Source organism: Bos indicus x Bos taurus, chromosome 4 (genome assembly GCF_003369695.1).
Source record: "Bos indicus x Bos taurus breed Angus x Brahman F1 hybrid chromosome 4, Bos_hybrid_MaternalHap_v2.0, whole genome shotgun sequence".
Lineage (NCBI taxonomy): Eukaryota > Metazoa > Chordata > Mammalia > Artiodactyla > Bovidae > Bos > Bos indicus x Bos taurus.
The window spans coordinates 75,201,741-75,218,351 of record NC_040079.1 but is presented as its reverse complement, the minus strand read 5'-3'; the positions used below and the strand labels follow the sequence as shown (position 1 = coordinate 75,218,351).

General features: G+C 37.1%; 2 protein-coding genes across 5 annotated transcripts in view; one reads left to right on the top strand and one right to left on the bottom strand.

Annotated features, from left to right (window-relative positions):
- Window positions 1-328: 328 nt before the first annotated feature.
- PMPCB (peptidase, mitochondrial processing beta subunit) lies at window positions 329-14,987 on the top strand. Its single transcript, XM_027539740.1, has 13 exons — window positions 329-469; window positions 1,544-1,684; window positions 2,410-2,496; window positions 2,973-3,102; window positions 5,081-5,279; window positions 5,709-5,788; window positions 8,214-8,326; window positions 9,150-9,293; window positions 11,960-12,120; window positions 13,743-13,828; window positions 13,911-13,999; window positions 14,168-14,243; window positions 14,334-14,987. The coding sequence occupies exons 1-13, from the start codon at window positions 368-370 to the stop codon at window positions 14,396-14,398; spliced, it is 1,473 nt and encodes a 490-aa protein (XP_027395541.1). The 5' UTR covers window positions 329-367; the 3' UTR covers window positions 14,399-14,987.
- The window catches only part of DNAJC2 (DnaJ heat shock protein family (Hsp40) member C2), a 37,514-nt gene continuing 35,487 nt past the window's right edge, over window positions 14,585-16,611 (bottom strand). For all 4 annotated transcript variants that reach the window (XM_027539738.1, XM_027539736.1, XM_027539739.1 and 1 more), the window contains 2 exons: window positions 14,984-15,138; window positions 14,585-14,738 (listed from right to left, as the gene is read on the bottom strand). In XM_027539738.1, the coding sequence (XP_027395539.1) occupies window positions 14,664-14,738; window positions 14,984-15,138 (230 nt within the window). In that variant the 3' untranslated portion in view covers window positions 14,585-14,663. The remainder of the gene's footprint in view (window positions 14,739-14,983; window positions 15,139-16,611) is intronic.

The following is a 16,611-nucleotide window of genomic DNA, read 5'->3' as shown; positions in this document are numbered from 1 at the left end:
ACGCCCGTCCCATGCACTAGAGACTTCCTCTAAGGACAGTGAGGAATCATGTTCCTCATATTACGGATCAAATCCCTCCTTTTCCAATCAATTTTACCCACCACTGGGATAATATGTTGCCCCAAGTTACCTTTTTCTACATTTGTGCACTTGCACGTCGTAGGAGATAAAAGTAACCGCTGATACAGGGGCTTCTACAGACTCCCTAATTCGTGTTCTTCAGTCAGCACCACGTCCTGAAAGATTCCAAGACCGCTTACAGGACTGTCATTCCCATCATGGTCGCTAGGTGGGGTCCGCCCTCTCCTCTGGGACATCAGGTCATGACCCCGGAAGCACACCCTTCCTACAGTCCCAAACTGAGACGATGGCGGCGGCGGCGGTGGCCCGAGCGGTGCTATTTTCTGCGGCGCGGCGGCGGCTTTGCGGTTTCACCGAGAGGCTCCTAATCGGAGGCGCTGCTGGGCGGGTGAGCTTCCGTCTACTTGTCTGGGTGCCACCTGGAATCAGGCTAGACCGGGCCTTACCCGCAGGACCCTGTGCGGCGACCCTGAGTTAACGGGCGCCCGGCTGGGCCGCGGGCGTCCGCCCCACACACCTCCACCTGCGGATCGGGCCTTAGCCGGGACCCGTGGGGCATCCGGCTGCCGGGGACGCTTATTCCCGTCGGCGCTGGGCTGGCTTTGGTCACCCGCAGCGCGTGACCTGCCAGGGACGTGTGGGATGACCGTGGTTTACTAACCCCCTCCCCCAGTTACTCAGTCATTATAAAGAGTGTGTGTTGATTATTAAAATCGCAGTGGTTACAATTGGCGGGGGTGGGGGGGGGCGGTGGGGGTTGCTGTTAAAAACTGAGGACCCACCCCCATCCGCTCCGAGTTCTCTTTTTGCCTAAAACTGGCTCTCGTCCTGATCATCAGCTCTGGTTCCTGTGAACCCTGGGGCAGCTAAAGGAAAAGTTTGTCTGTATATGTATTTTTCTCGTAAGAGACTAGCTTTCTCTAGAGTTCGAGGGACTTTTAACATATGTATAAAGAAGAAAACATGTGGGGACCTGGGAATAGTCCATAGTCAATTAATCAGTCAGCCAGAGTGTATCTTGAGTAATTACCCTTCTTTCTACCCTCTTTTTCTGTCCTTTTCAAAACTTTGCTTTTCTTGAACAGTGGAAGCTAAGCATTTCTATGCTGTGAGTGTATTTTTATATTTTTTTCTCCTTTTCTTGACCTTTTCCTCCCCTTGTTCCCTTTATGAGTACTAAACATTTCTAGAAGTATTGAAATAAAAGTAGTTTCTTTTAGGATAATGACAAAAACTGTTCATTTTTCTTCAGGAAAGGGCATGTTTGTAGACTTGTTGCTGGCTTTAGGAAAGTGGTTGGTCGAGGAATATTCCTAGGGTAGGCAAAGGGGTGGATCTAGTGAAGTAAAAGTTAAGGAGGAAAGAGTACTTTAGAGTCTCTTTGACATAGATTTGGTTTTCCAATCAGTAATTTGTATTAAGAACAGTGATATGTTTTGCTGCTTCCTTTCTCCCCAACCAGTCTTTATATTTTGGAGGAAACAGATTGAGAAGTACACAGGCTGCTGCACAAGTTGTTCTGAATGTTCCTGAAACTCGAGTAACCTGTTTGGCGAATGGACTCAGGGTGGCCTCTGAAGACTCTGGGCTCGCAACATGCACAGTAAGTGCTTTAGTTTGACCCCTCATTAGGAGACAGCAGACTGTACGTGTAAAGCTTTTCAGTAGGTTGGCAGGTAGTTGGAAGGAGCAGCAGTTATTTTGCCTTGACAAGTGATTGTCCCTTGTGACGCTTTTCTTGTAATACTTCCATACTGGATGCGTGTGTGCTTAGTTTAAGTGACTACATCTTGTAGCAGGTTGTACTGTGCAGTGTTGATAATAATGAGAGCCGTATACTTGCTGGACTACCGTGTGCTAGATGTTTTTACATATCTTGTCTTATTTGATCTTTAAAATACTTCTTTGTAGCAGGGATCATTTCATCCATTTGATAGTTGAAAAACAAGATTCGAGAAGTTAAATGGTTTTGTCCAAGGTCACAACTAATACATGACAGAACAGGATCTTAACCTAGATCTTCTGACAGTCTCTTCTGATGTTCTTTATCTTATACTTGATAATTGACTGTAGTAACACACTGGGCTAACAATCTGGGTCCTCAGTAAAGCTGCCAAGTAAGTGTTTGCGGCACCCAGTAGACTGACGACTAAAATTTTTAAATCTCATAATTCATAGGATTATATTGTCAATCCAGTCAAGAAAACTTTAATGTTAAGACTGGAAAGCATTTGTCAGAAAAAGGAAGAACACTGCTCCCACCCCTTCCTTATCCCCTCAAAAGAAAGAAGAAGACGTCTTATCTAATTCTTACCTGACTATATTAAGGTTGGGCTCTGGATTGATGCTGGAAGTCGATATGAAAATGAGAAGAATAATGGAACAGCTCACTTTCTGGAGCATATGGCTTTCAAGGCAAGTTATTATTTTTTAAATACATTTTAAGGCAAGTTATTATTTTTTTAAATACATTTTAAGAGATAGTAAACACAAAGTCTTATTCTAAGACTACGTGATATAGTCTTATATATAAGACTATATATATGTCTTATATATACTACTTCAAAAGTATAGCATGTCTTATTTTTATTATTTTTTAGAATCTTTCTTTTTTCAGGATAATTACCTGGAATAATTACTGATAATTGCTCTGTAGAGGTGAAACAAAGATTTTCTCTTGGGATGTAAATGTCATCTGAAAGTATGTCACTATTTCCGAAGCCCGATGTAGTTTAGAAACCAAATTTGGTCCTTACATCAAACTGTACATAGGCTTCTGTCCTCACCTCATATTCATTGTTTGAACTGTGTAGAACAAATGAGGGATAAAGGAAGAGATTTTATATTTATATATATATATATTTTTCCCCCCTCTCTCTCTTTTATTTCAGGGCACCAAAAAGAGATCCCAATTAGATCTGGAACTTGAAATCGAAAATATGGGTGCTCATCTCAATGCCTATACCTCCAGAGAGCAGACTGTATATTATGCCAAAGCATTCTCTAAAGATTTGCCAAGAGGTATTATTATTTATACTGCAGATATGTAATTTTCACAGGCATTCAGAAACAATTTAGTACTGTTTTCATTATGTTTCTTGAGAAAGACTAAACCCCAGAAATGTGAAAATAAGTGAATCAAACTCCGGGTGAGGGGGCACCTATTTTTTCTACCAATATGACAAATGATATTAAATATTTATAGGCTGCAAGACTTGTACAAACCAGGTCCTAACACTTGATTCAAATATTAATTCCTCCAGAGTCATACCTGGGTAGTAAATGATTTTTAACTGTTTTATTATATGTTCACTTTTACTGTCTACTTTTTATTTTTGTTTTTTCTCTGTTGTGTTATCTGAATTTTTCATTTCTCTTACAAGCCAGAACATATTTTATATTTTCTGACTGCCAGGCTTTGTTTTTGAACAGAACGTGCTTGCTTCTTTATTTCATTTGCATATTCTGGTTCCTCCTCCTGGAGTGCACTTCTTTCTTAGCTTCCTTTACATTAATTTCAATTTCAAATTTGAATTTCTAAAATTCAATTTATTTAAACTAAAACCCAAAAAAATAAACCTAAAACAGTTCACTCATTTTTCCCTCCCCCATCTCTGGTGATGACCAATCTGAATGAAACTGTATCATTAGAATACCTAAATAATAGTTTGCCCCACCTAACTCCAGGTTGTTTGGGTTTGTAGCTGCTTCTGGAATAAACAAGTGATGGTATTATATATGTGTGTGTGTGTGTGTGTGTGTGTATGTAAATTCTTTGATACTTGTATATATCCTATTTCTGACTGCATTTGACTTAGAATATCTTTAAGGTCCAATTTAATTTCAGGTATGTTATTGAGGATCTATGCTTTTAAATTTCAGTATTAAATATACATTAGAAAGAAGATTCTTATTAAAACATAAATATTGGGAAATATGAATCCCCACTTTTAGGTACTAGTCTAGACTACTACTTCCAAATAGAGGAGGCTCTTCATACAGGATCTCTCATTTTCCCATCTGTCTTTGGGCTCTTCCTTACCCATCTGGGCCTTTACTTCTCTGGACAGATGGGATTTTATTGTTTTTAAATTTTATTGGAGCATTTTTTATTTGATTCACAACATGGTGTTAGATGGACAGATAGCTTTAATTTGGTTTTACAAATTATTTTTTCCTCTTGGTCATAATCTCAGTCCCAGCTTATTCTTGCAGTCTGTTTTGTCATTTTGGGCAATGTAGAGGTAATTAATTACAGAAGTCCTTGGTACTGAAACATTTTTGCTTCTGAAACAAGTCCACTTTAAGTGAACTTAAAGAACAGAAGTTTATAGCAGGGTAACATAATGAAAGTTGATAAATTTGTTTTCTGTTTACTAAAATTTAGATTGTGATTACAACTGTATACTAATTCTTCAAGGATAGTTTAGGTTTCTCTTTTTTGGAGAAGTATGTACTTTCTCTGATAAAATTGCTTAATAGCATGATATATCCTTTAGTTTACTTGTGACTTTTTACAAATTAGGGTTGTTTTTGTATAAATATTTGAAGGTTTTATCAGTCTTCCCCAAGGGTCACTTAATTATCCTTTGATAGTCACATGTATGTCTTTTGGGGTAATTATCCTTTTCTACAACTGTTAACTATTCCAGCTCTGTTGAATCATCATTTATCAGAGTCTTTGATAAACAGTCAGAATCTAACCAGCACTGACCATTAATTGTAATTAAGTGGGGAAAGATGTTTGAGACGACACTAATTCTCGCAAATTTAGGAATTTTCTCCAAGCTCATCTGTACCACAGGGGATTATATTTTTCATTTTAATTTATTCCTTTTAGGTATATCAAATGTACAGAAACATTTATTTCTTCCAGTGTAATAATCATTTATTCAGTATTGAGTGCTGGTCACTATCATGGTTTCTGATGCTAATTTAATAGATATTAATAGTGAAAATTAAGACTCAGTGTTTCTTCCTGTGTTTTATTTTCAATTAGCTGTAGAAATTCTTGCTGATATAATACAAAACAGCACATTGGGAGAAGCAGAGATTGAACGTGAACGTGGAGTAATCCTTAGAGAGATGCAGGAAGTTGAAACCAATTTACAAGAAGTTGTTTTTGATTATCTTCATGCTACAGCTTATCAAAATACTGCACTTGGACGGACAATTTTGGGACCAACTGAAAATATCAAGTAGGTATAATTCTCAGATTTTTTTTTTGAGAAAAAATTTGAATTGTGAAAATTAACATTCACAAACATTCAAAAAGTATGTTTCAGAAAGTAATTTTTTACCCCCAATAATCTGAATGAAATGGTATCATTATAGTACTTGAATGACCCTTTAGCCCTACTTGACTTCAGGTATCTGGGTCCTATTTCTGGAGTAAACAAGTGATGATACTACATTTTATATATATATATATGTTGAAATTCTTTGATACTTGTTGTATATATCCTATTTCTGACTGCATTTAACTTAGAATAACTTTAATATCCAATTTAATTGGATATTAAAGGTATATTATGTGAGGTATATTATGTGAGGTATAAAGGTATATTATGTGAGGATCTTTGCTTTTAAATTTCCCTTTAGTACTGCTTTTCTTACTCCATTTACAGATCTATAAATCGTAAGGACTTAGTGGATTATATAACCACACATTATAAGGGACCAAGAATAGTACTTGCTGCTGCTGGAGGTAAGTTTAAATTTCTACGACTATTTTAAACAGTGATATGCTTATCAGTTTGATCCTGTTGGGAGATATCTTTAGAGTTTTCATTTACAGAGCAAATTGTTTAGTATGCTGGGTAAGGGCAATGCGGAACACTGAAACTGGACTTCCCCCGTCTTCTCTTTACTTAGTAGAGTTTTTTAATAGGAAAGCTTAGTGACCCTCTAGTATATAAGTGTACATACATAATGGAATTTACTTGCAAGGAAAGGGCAGATGGGTGAGCTGGAAGATAATGACAGTGGAAGATAGTGTTCAACAGTTTGGGAATCTCTTGAGATTTTAAATTATTTCTTGAGAACTAGCTTCATCCTTGGTCAGGCATGGCCCGAGTATGTTACGTTGTTTATTCATTCTTTGATTTGTTCGTTCATTCAGTAGATCTGCTAATTACTGAGAAGGGGAAGTATACAAGGGATTTTGAGACTATTTAATGGGAATTTGAACATGAAAGTGGCATGAGGACAAGGCCTCCTTGGAGGAACAGAGAAAGTAAGTTCAGGTTAGATTTTGCTAGATTTCCTAGTAGTCTGAATTTAGGCAAATAGTACATTTTATTGGTTTCCAGTTTTATTTTCTCTTTTTAAGACAAAACGAAGATTTACATGGCATGTTCTTTTGTGTAAATTTTCCTTTAGAAATGATAATAATTTAAAATTCTAGTTGGCCAGGATAGACTTTATTACTTGGGAATAATGAAGAAGATGAAAATGAGGTTAACTGTCAGAAACATGGTACCTTTGTGTGGCTCTGTGTGCTCTAAAGTTCTCGAGTTAGTAACACTGTTTCTAAAATGGCTGGTGGTGACTGGAGTTCCACAGTGAAACTGCCTTGGAAAGGGGACACTGTTGGTTGGATGGGGCCTCAACAACTAAGTTGTCTAGGAGATTCTGCCATTGTTGGTGGCATATGGATGCAGTGGGTTTTGTCACACAGTTCATTGGTTCATTTTGACATTGTCAGAGTTGGGATATCTTACAATTAATGGCCTATCCTAGATTAATTAGCATATTGTCTTATTGGTACATAAGCGATGATGTTTCTTATAAGCAGTGGCATTATAAATTCAGTGAAACAGGCCAGACCCAGCTTCATTAAAAAAAAAAAGAAAAGAAATTATTGGCTCCCCTGCCTTTTAGATAGAGGTAAGTAGAGGTGGTACTGGGACAGGAGCTGAAAGTCTGGAACATCCAACCAGGAGGGCTACAGATAAAGGTAGTAAAACAGTGGAGGTGGTTGCCAGGTGCTGAGAATTGTGTCCATGCTCACGGATCTACCCTCTGCTTGTCATCTCTGTACCACCAAGTTCTTCCTATTGTCACCGTCTGGACTGATAATCAAGGTGGCTCTCCTATGTAGTGATTGTGAAAAGAACGTGTATATAATCATTCACTGTCTTGTTTTATACCAGAGATTCTTTGGAAAATATGGGTGTAAGTTGTGCTTTTATGTTCTAATGGAATGTTTCATTAAAAAAAAAATTTCGTGGCGATATTTTTTAAGGCACTTACCCATGCCTGAATTAGTCTTGTAAGTTTAAGAATCTTTCACTGAATCTCTTTAGGCTCAAGTTTGGAAAATAGGGCTATAGAATCCAAGTACTTCTTAAATTTTGGATAGCAAATAGTGAGTGTTTGATTAGCTATGAATTTATTCAGGAATCTGTATGAGGTTATTTTAGTCCTGAATTTTGATAGCAGAGCACAGAGAATAAAGTATGTCCAGCTTTCTTTAAATGATACAGAGCTCATATTCTTTTCTACTTTAAAAATTTTATTGAAAAGTGACCCTTTTTTGCTAGTTTGCAACTAGGACTTTTGGGGGCTTCCCTAGTGGCTCAATTGGTAAAGAATTCACTTGTAATGCAGGAGACTGCCTACAGTGCAGGAGACCCAGGTTGGATTCCTGAGTCGGAAAGATCCCCTGGAGAAGGAAATGGCAACCCACTCCAGTATTCTTGTGTGGGAAATCCTATGGGCAGAGGAGCCTGGTGGGCTACTGTCCACGGGGTCGCAAGAGCTAGACATGACTTAGCAACTCAACCACCATCACCACCACCATTTAGGACTTTTAATTACTTAATATAACATGATTTTGTATGGAAAGTAATACCTTCAAGCTATCTTATCCTTATCTTTGAATCAGTGGATGAAAACTGATTGTTATTCAGAATGAGAAATCTGTGCAACTGCAAGTCTTACCAACCAGGGATAAAATGTGCTTTGTGAGCTTACTCTTGAAAAGGCTTTTTACTGACTGCAAGTAGTCCTTGTGTAACCTGTATCAGTTATACCACCTTAAGCTCATTGTAAACAGAAGTACTGGCAGTTAATTGTGTGCTTTACATTTTATTGCTGCTGGATATATGAAATATTTTCCTTCAATTTAGGAGTTTCCCATGATGAGCTGCTTGAGTTAGCAAAATTTCATTTTGGTGAATCTTTGTCCACACACAAAGGAGAAATACCAGCTCTGCCTCCGTGCAAATTCACAGGAAGTGAGGTAGGCCGAGCGTCCTAAGCTTTTAACCCTTTTGGTTTCTTGTGTTGTATTTATGACCGTTCGTACAAAATGTGCCTGTTCCTAACAGTAAAATGGAGGAAACCAAAGGAGTCCAAATGCATATGGATTCAGTTGCTTATATTTCTTCCTGTTCCATGTATTTAACCACCTATTTTTCTTTTTTAAGGAAAGTATTATTTGGTCTTTTTGTGCTTTTTGACATTATGCCTATTTTCCTATTGGCAGGGCATAAAAGTAATCTTTTATTTTAAAAACATCCCACATTTTGACACTATTAGATTTATTCCTGACTGAGTCTACCCACAGTACATTTCTGGGCGTAGCTGTTAAAGCCAGAACTTCTAGAGAAATCTGCTCTCTGTCAGCTATTTCTTTAAGCCTCATTAGAAGCTTTGTTTGCCACATTAGGGATGATGCTCATATATTAGTATCTGGAAAGAAGCCTGATTTTGGCAGTTACATGAGACTAGCATTGGCAGTACAAAAATAAGCCTGTTGAGATTAGCCTAAATTTAGACAGAAAAATTCAGACTGATGATTATTTTTGCCAGTTAAATAATGCAAAGCTTTTTGACCACATTAATTATCTGGTAGCTACGTGTCTGTAGAATTTCAACTAGAGATCTTTTGGTGAAATCCTTCTGAACTATGGAGTATAATGAGGCCTGATTGTTTAAAAAACAAGAGTGTCATGGTGAGCGTTTTAAGTTTGCAATTAATAGCACTGGTGAATTAGTTTATTGTCAAGCATGTTATAGAGTGGTAATCTCAACTAGAGCTTTGCATCCTTTATCCCAACTAGATTCGAGTGAGGGATGACAAGATGCCTTTGGCACATCTTGCGGTAGCTGTTGAAGCTGTTGGTTGGGCACATCCAGATACAATCTGTCTCATGGTTGCAAACACACTGATTGGCAACTGGGATCGCTCTTTCGGAGGAGGAATGGTATGTGATTTTAAAAGTAAATTTCCATAATAAATGAGAAGATAAAACTGTGCTATGAATTTTGACTTACATATGAACTGATCCTGGATTGCTCCCAGGCAAGAAAAAAAACTTTCTTTTGGTGTATTGTTAAATTTTGATTAAGGATAGAAGGATTCATTGATAGTACTATATCAACATTAATATCCTAATTTTATAACTGTAGTAAGGTTAAATTCATTGTTTTTCAGAAGTGCATATTAACAAGTATTTGGGGGTAAAAAGGATATTTGCACTATGTTCTCAAACAGTTGAAAAATATGTTAAAGAGAATTGATAAAGGAAAATAAGTTAACAATTGTTAAGGAATTTGGAAAAGGTAATTCTTTGTACTATTTTTGTTCCTATTCTGTTATGTCTGAAGTTACTTCAAAATTTATCTCATCCTCTGCTGCCCCCTTCTCCTCTTGTCCTCCATCTTTCCCACCATCAGGATCTTTTCCAGTGAGCCAAGCCTTCACATCAAAGTATGGTGGCCAAAGTATTGGAGCTTCACTTCAGCATCAGTCCTTCCAATGAATATTCAGGGTTGATTTCCTTTACCATTGACTAGTTTGATCTCCTGGCAGTCTAAGGGAGTCTCAGGAGTCTTCTCCAGCACCACAATTTGAAAGTATCAATTCTTCGGTGCTCAGTCTTTTTATGGTCCAACTCTCGAATCAGTATTTGACTGCTGGAAGAACCATAGCTTTGACTATATGGATGTTTCTCAGCAAAGTTATTTCTCTGCTTTTTAATACACTGTCTAGGTTTGTCAGTTTTTCGTCCAAGGAGCAAGGATCTTCATTTCATGGCTGTAGTCACCATCCACAGATTTTGCAGCCCAAGAAAATTTGTCACTGCTTCCACTTTTTCCCCTTCTATTTGCCATGAAGTGATGGAACTGGATGCCATGATCTTAGTTCTTTGAATGTTGAGGCTTAAGCCAGCTTTTTCACTCTACTCTTTCACCCTGAACAAGAGGGTCTTTAGTTCATCTTCATTTTCTGCGATTAGAGTGGTATCCTCTGCATATCTGAGGTTATTGATATTTCTCCCAGCAGTCTTGATTCCAGCCTGTGATTCATCCAGCCTGGCATTTCGCATGATGTACTCTACATAGAAGTTAAATAAGCAGGGTGACAATATATAGCCCTGTCATACTGCTTTCCTAATTTGGAACCAGTCCATTATTCCAAGTCTGGTTCTAACTGTTGCTTCTTGACCTGTGTACAGGTTTCTCAGGAGACAGGTAAGGTAGTCTGGTATTCCTATCTCTTTAAGAATATTCCACAGTCTGTTGTGATCCACACAGTAAAAGGCTTTATTGTAGTCAGTGAAGCAGATGTTTTTCTGGAATTCCCTTGTTTTCTCTATGATCCAGTGAACATTGGCCATTTGATCGCTGGTTCCTCTACCTTTAGTCTATACACAGTTTGTACACCTGGAAGTTCTTGATTAACATACTGCTGACACCTAACTTGATGGATTTGGATTTTGAGCATAAGCTTACTTGCATATGAAGTGAGTGCAATCGTATGACAGTTTGAACATTCTTTGGCATTTCCCTTGGAATGAAAACTGACCTTTTCCAGTCCTGTGGCCACTGCTGAGTTTTCCAAATTTCCTGACAGTATATACTGAGTGCAGCACTTCAACAGCATCATTTTAGGATTTTAAATAACTAACAAAATGTATATATTTGTACTCAAAGACTTTGACAAAATATATTTCATACAAATATCTTAGGTTCACATGCTGTATTTCAGATTTTTAAGCAAACTGCCAAAAGCTCTACAAAGTACGTTGGTAATAGTGCATTATTTTACTTCTTAAATTAACTTTTTAACTTTTTTGTTGGCAAAGCAAATTGGCATAGTTTATTCAGTTTTTTGGTTTATATGGTTTTTATAAGTGATTATTCAACAAAGCTGGAACACATAATTAATAACCATATCCCACGTCAGTCAGTGCTAGAAGTGGAATGCTGGGTTGGATTAGCCAAGGGATCCTGAAAATGTGCTTGAACTACAGTATGTGAGATCATCCCATTTTTAATTTTAGGGATAGCTCTGTCCTGACGGGATCTGTCACTTCTTTTTTTTGGTTTTAATTTTTATACTGTAGTTGATTTACAATGTAGTTGTGTTAGTTTTGGGTATGTAGCTAAGTGATACATATTTATATAAATCCATTCACAGAGTATTACTTAAGAGTTCCCTGTGGCATGCATAGGTCCTTGTTATTTTATATATAGTGGTGTGTATACGTTAATCCCAAAGTCTGTGAGTCTGTTTCTCTTTTGTAAATAGGTTCACTTGTATCTTTGTTTTTTAATATTCTACATTTATATAAGTGATATATTTGCTTTTCTCTGACTTAGTATGATTATTATTTTAGAAGTGGGTGCAAATTCTAAGGATTAACTCTTTTAACATTATGACTTTCTCTGAGGATGATGCATTGGGCTGGTGAGGTAACTATAATTCTTAGTTTCATTGAATTTTCACTTTTTATTGAGATATTGCTGAATAAAACTGAGAAACTCAGCCTTTTTGGGCAGTCACTATTTCTACATGTCATTTTTCTTTCTGGTAGTCTGCACATGTATACCTACAGTTCTTCTGGACAATTTCTTTTCCTTTCAGAATTTATCTAGCAAGCTGGCCCAGCTTACCTGTCATGGCAACCTCTGCCATAGCTTCCAGTCTTTCAACACTTCCTACACAGATACAGGATTGTGGGGAATCTATATGGTTTGTGAACCAGCCACTGTTGCAGATATGCTACATGTTGTTCAAAAAGAATGGTGAGAAAATAATTTAAATCTTGCTTAAGAATTACCAATTCAGACTATTTTCTTTTACACTGTTGACGGTGATTAATTTTTTATGGTGATAGCATTTTATTAAGAGAACAAGACTAAGTACTGTTCTACAGTAGCAACTGTTGCAATGTTTTAAAGATCACATTTCTTCTGGGTTTCATGTGAAGCTGATTTATATTATAGAAACTTCTTCTTTTTTTTTTTAATATTTTGCTTTATGAATATTCACAGAGATATTTAATATCCAAAGAGATCTTTTTTTTTTTCTTTTCATGTAGACATAAGTTGTCAAACATCTTAAAACCTATAACTTGATTATCATCCCTTATGGGAAGTCCCTGTAGCAAGTTTTTACTACCATACTGGCTCAACATATTGTAATTCATACACTATCAAGATCTCTGAAAAATCATTGTTCATCTCTGTGTGACTAGGAGTATGAAATACCCTTTCTTTTATGGACCTTTGTCCCATAAATGTTAATGCACCCATGAAACTGATGTCTTTTAATTTTATTTTTGAAATCTGGTACTGAATCCCTAGATTATACTATCAGGACAATGTCATTGAAGAACAGCTCTGGGCAAAAATATGAAGTATGAAGCTTATTTCCTTCCCATTAGATTTATCTGTGCTGTCCTGATAAACTTCCCATGCCTATCACAATAACCAAAAATAAACTTCTTAATCATTAAGTAGCAGATTACTTCAGAAAGATCTTAAAAGTTAAAAATGTTTAAACGCCAACTAGAATTTTAGGAAATATTTCTAAACCTATTTGGCTTGGAAAGGCTGTGTTAAAAATGAATCTGAAGTTGCCATTGCTAAAAGAAATGTAGTGTTTTAGTCAAATCTAGTACCTTGAGACAGGCAGAAGGTCCCACGGCTTCTTGGAAAACTGTTATTTAGCTCTGGTCCCTTTCCTACACCATTCTTAAATGGTTTACGCTCTAGCTAGATGTGAAGTGAAGTGCAGTAGCTCAGCTGTGTCCAACTCTTTGTGATCCCATGGACTGTAGCCTTCCAGCCTCCTCCATCCATGAGATTTTCCAGGCAAGAGTACTGGAGTGGGTTGTCATTTCCTTCTCAAGGGGATCTTCCTGACCCTGGGATTGAACCCTGGTCTACCACATTGCAGGCACACGCTTTACTGTCTGAGCCAGACTTAAAGAGATGTAATCATTAACTTAATTATTAGGTTTAAATTAGACTCAGCTAGATTCTTTTGAGAAACCAGTGACCCACTGATCTATCTATCCCCTAGCAAGTCAGATCCTAACACATGGGGATTCACAAATTTTCAAAATGACTGTAGAATTTCTCAAAATGCAGTCAGCCTATTTTTATATTGTAGTGAATCTCTGCTAACCATATCCCTTTTGAGAAATTAACCCTACCAGGAAAATTATCAGTAATATTTTAACTTTGTGTAACCTGTTGGGATCAATAGTAATTTCAACTTTTTACTAAATTGAATTCATAATCAATTGTACATTGTGGTATAACAGAGAATATAGCATCCTTTCTTTCTTTAGGTCATTAACTCATAAAACACGTAACATTTTCAAATTACTTGACCTTTGATTTTTCCAAATGGCTTTTAGGATGCGACTGTGTACAAGTGTCACTGAAAGTGAAGTTGCTCGTGCCAAAAATCTTCTGAAAACAAACATGTTGCTGCAACTTGATGGTAAAAGAATAAAGACTTAGGTCTTTTTTTCACATGGTTTATCTAGATTCCAGTCCTTAGTTTTCTTTTTTCATTAAAACAGGTTCCACTCCCATCTGTGAAGATATAGGTAGGCAAATGTTATGCTATAATCGAAGAATTCCCATCCCTGAGCTTGAAGCAAGAATTGATGTAAGTAGTCCTTAGATACTGTTGGATCTTGTGTAAAACAATCTTTGTTATTAATACAACAGCTCAAGATAGGTATCATAAAATTTGCTTTAGCTCTAAAATATTCCAGGTATACAATGTCTTTACTAATACAAAAAACCTCGAATGCTTGTATCTTCAATTTTTCAGGCTGTAAATGCTGAGGTAATTCGAGAAGTGTGTACCAAATATATTTATGATAAGAGTCCAGCTGTTGCTGCTGTTGGTAAGCCTGACTCCTAGTCTCCCATGCAGAAAGTTGGCTAAGGACTTTCCTTTTATTTAGTTATAACTGTCTTTTCTTTTAAATCCTTAGGTCCTATTGAGCAACTACCAGATTTTAACCAGATTTGCAGTAACATGCGCTGGCTTCATGATTAAAAATGCTCCTAATAAACATTTGGAACATTATAAAACTGAGACCCTCAAGTTGTAAAGAAAAAAAAAAAAATCTATACTGGTAAATATGAATAAAATACTGTATGTCAGACTTTGAAAAGATAAGACCACCACAGTGAATGGTAGATTCTCAGAGTTCAGAGAAATTATGCTGGGACACACTTTAAGTATAATTTTAAGAATGAAAATTTGTATAGTATTTTCAGTTTTATTATAAAAATGCACACGCAACAAAGATTGTCATAAGTCATTTCTTGCCTCTACTTGCATTCAGCACTTGCTCTTGTGCAGCTTTCTTTGCTTTTACCATTTCAACCAGTTCCTAGGAAGAAGACAAACATTTTACTTAGACAAAAAGTTGTCAAGATTTCAGACATTTCTAGTGTTTGATATAAATATGTAAAACATTCAAATTGGATAAATCTGTACTGAAAAGGTTGATTTTTTTAAATTAATTGCCAGAGCTAGGAAATGTCTAATACTGGCCCCACAACTATGGTGGTATTGAAGTAAGTATAACACCATAATTTAAATGATAATGGAATCTATAAACTCAAGATCTACAACCTTGTATCGTTTCATGCAGTCCTTCTTTGTCCTGCCAGGCACTGCTTCTGCTATTTTTTCCCATCTTTCAGGTGTATTTACTGGGTATGTTTTCAAAGCTTGTTCCAAAAGCTTCTGTTCTTCTGTTGTCCAAGGGGTGAAATCTGTGCATGGACCTGTTTAAGAAACAAATTTTATTTCAAACAGTTATCCTAATTTATAGAAAACTCTTTTGGAACACCTTCTCAGATGAGTCATTTGTAAGTGCCCATCTGAATCTGGTGTGTAATCTTAAATGTACTTTGAGATTAGACAAACATATACCAGCACTGAGTTGACCAAGTTTTTCCATCTTAATGGAAAAACCCAAACAAACTTTGTGGCCAACCCAATATTAACTGGGGAAAAAAAACTTTAGATAGCTTACATCCCAGAAAATTATCTGAGACAAAAGGAAAGAAATGCTTTGTATTTCTGGTCTCAAAATATACTTACCAGACATTTTTTAAAAATCAGATTTAAAATATACAGTTGGACTACTGGGTTCAAAAACACAATCATAAGTCACTTTAGATTTTTGATATATCTAGTTCCTTATAGCATAGAGAAAAGAGCTGCCTAATTACAAAACTTTTCGTTGGATGAGAGCCTGTAAACTACTCTTTGTTTTTAACTAGAAAAAACAATTTTAACAAAATTAAGGCAGGTACCCAATGCTGTAGAGGCAATGTGAGATTAGATTCCATGTTCCAGTGTTACTGTCAGCACATCCACTAAAGCCTATGCTGTACATCTCTGCTAAACCAAATCTGTATGTCTTATAGAACACTTCATAGATGTATCACAAATACATTCCTTCCTAAGGATGTAAGAAGTGCATATCCCACTTTTGTAGGAAAATTAAAATGGTTCAAAAGCTGGCTTGGTTTAGTAGTAAGTCTAAGTTAATGGACTGATCAGATCAGATCAGTCGCTCAGTCGTGTCCGACTCTTTGCGACCCCATGAATTGCAGCACGCCAGGCCTCCCTGTCCATGACCAACTTCTGGAGTTCACTGAGACTCACATCCATCGAGTCAGTGATGCCATCCAGCCATCTCATCCTCTGTCGTCCCCTTCTCCTCTTGCCCCACCAAGCGTCAGATGGGGCAGACTCTGATGCCCTCCCAGCATCAGAGTCTTTACCAGTGAGTCAACTCTTCGCGTGAGGTGGCCAAAGTACTGGAGTTTCAGCTTTAGCATCATTCCTTCCAAAGAAATCCCAGGGCTGATCTCCTTCAGAATGGACTGGTTGGATCTCCTTGCAGTCCAAGGGACTCTCGAGAGCCTCCTCCAACACCACAGTTCAAAAGCATCAATTCTTCAGTGCTCAGCCTTCTTCACAGTCCAACTCTCACATCCATACGTGACCACAGGAAAAACCATAGCCTTGACTAGACGAACCTTTGTTGGCAAAGTAATGTCTCTGCTTTTGAATACGTTATCTAGGTTGGTCATAACTTTCCTTCCAAGGAGTAAGCGTCTTTTAATTTCATGGCTGCAGTCACCATCTGCAGTGATTTTGGAGCCCAGAAAAATAAAGTCTGACACTGTTTCCCCATCTATTTCCCATGAAGTGATGGGACCGGATGCCATGATCTTTGTTTTCTG

What these genes read in the sequence shown, in the direction of transcription:
- PMPCB (XM_027539740.1), top strand. Translation starts at nt 368, where the DNA reads ATGGCGGCGGCGGCGGTGGCCCGAGCGGTGCTATTTTCTGCGGCGCGG. An exon ending in CTGGGCTCGCAACATGCACA is followed by an intron (nt 1,685 to 2,409) that starts GTAAGTGCTTTA and finishes GACTATATTAAG; the next exon opens with GTTGGGCTCTGGATTGATGC. An exon ending in AGTACTTGCTGCTGCTGGAG is followed by an intron (nt 5,789 to 8,213) that starts GTAAGTTTAAAT and finishes CCTTCAATTTAG; the next exon opens with GAGTTTCCCATGATGAGCTG.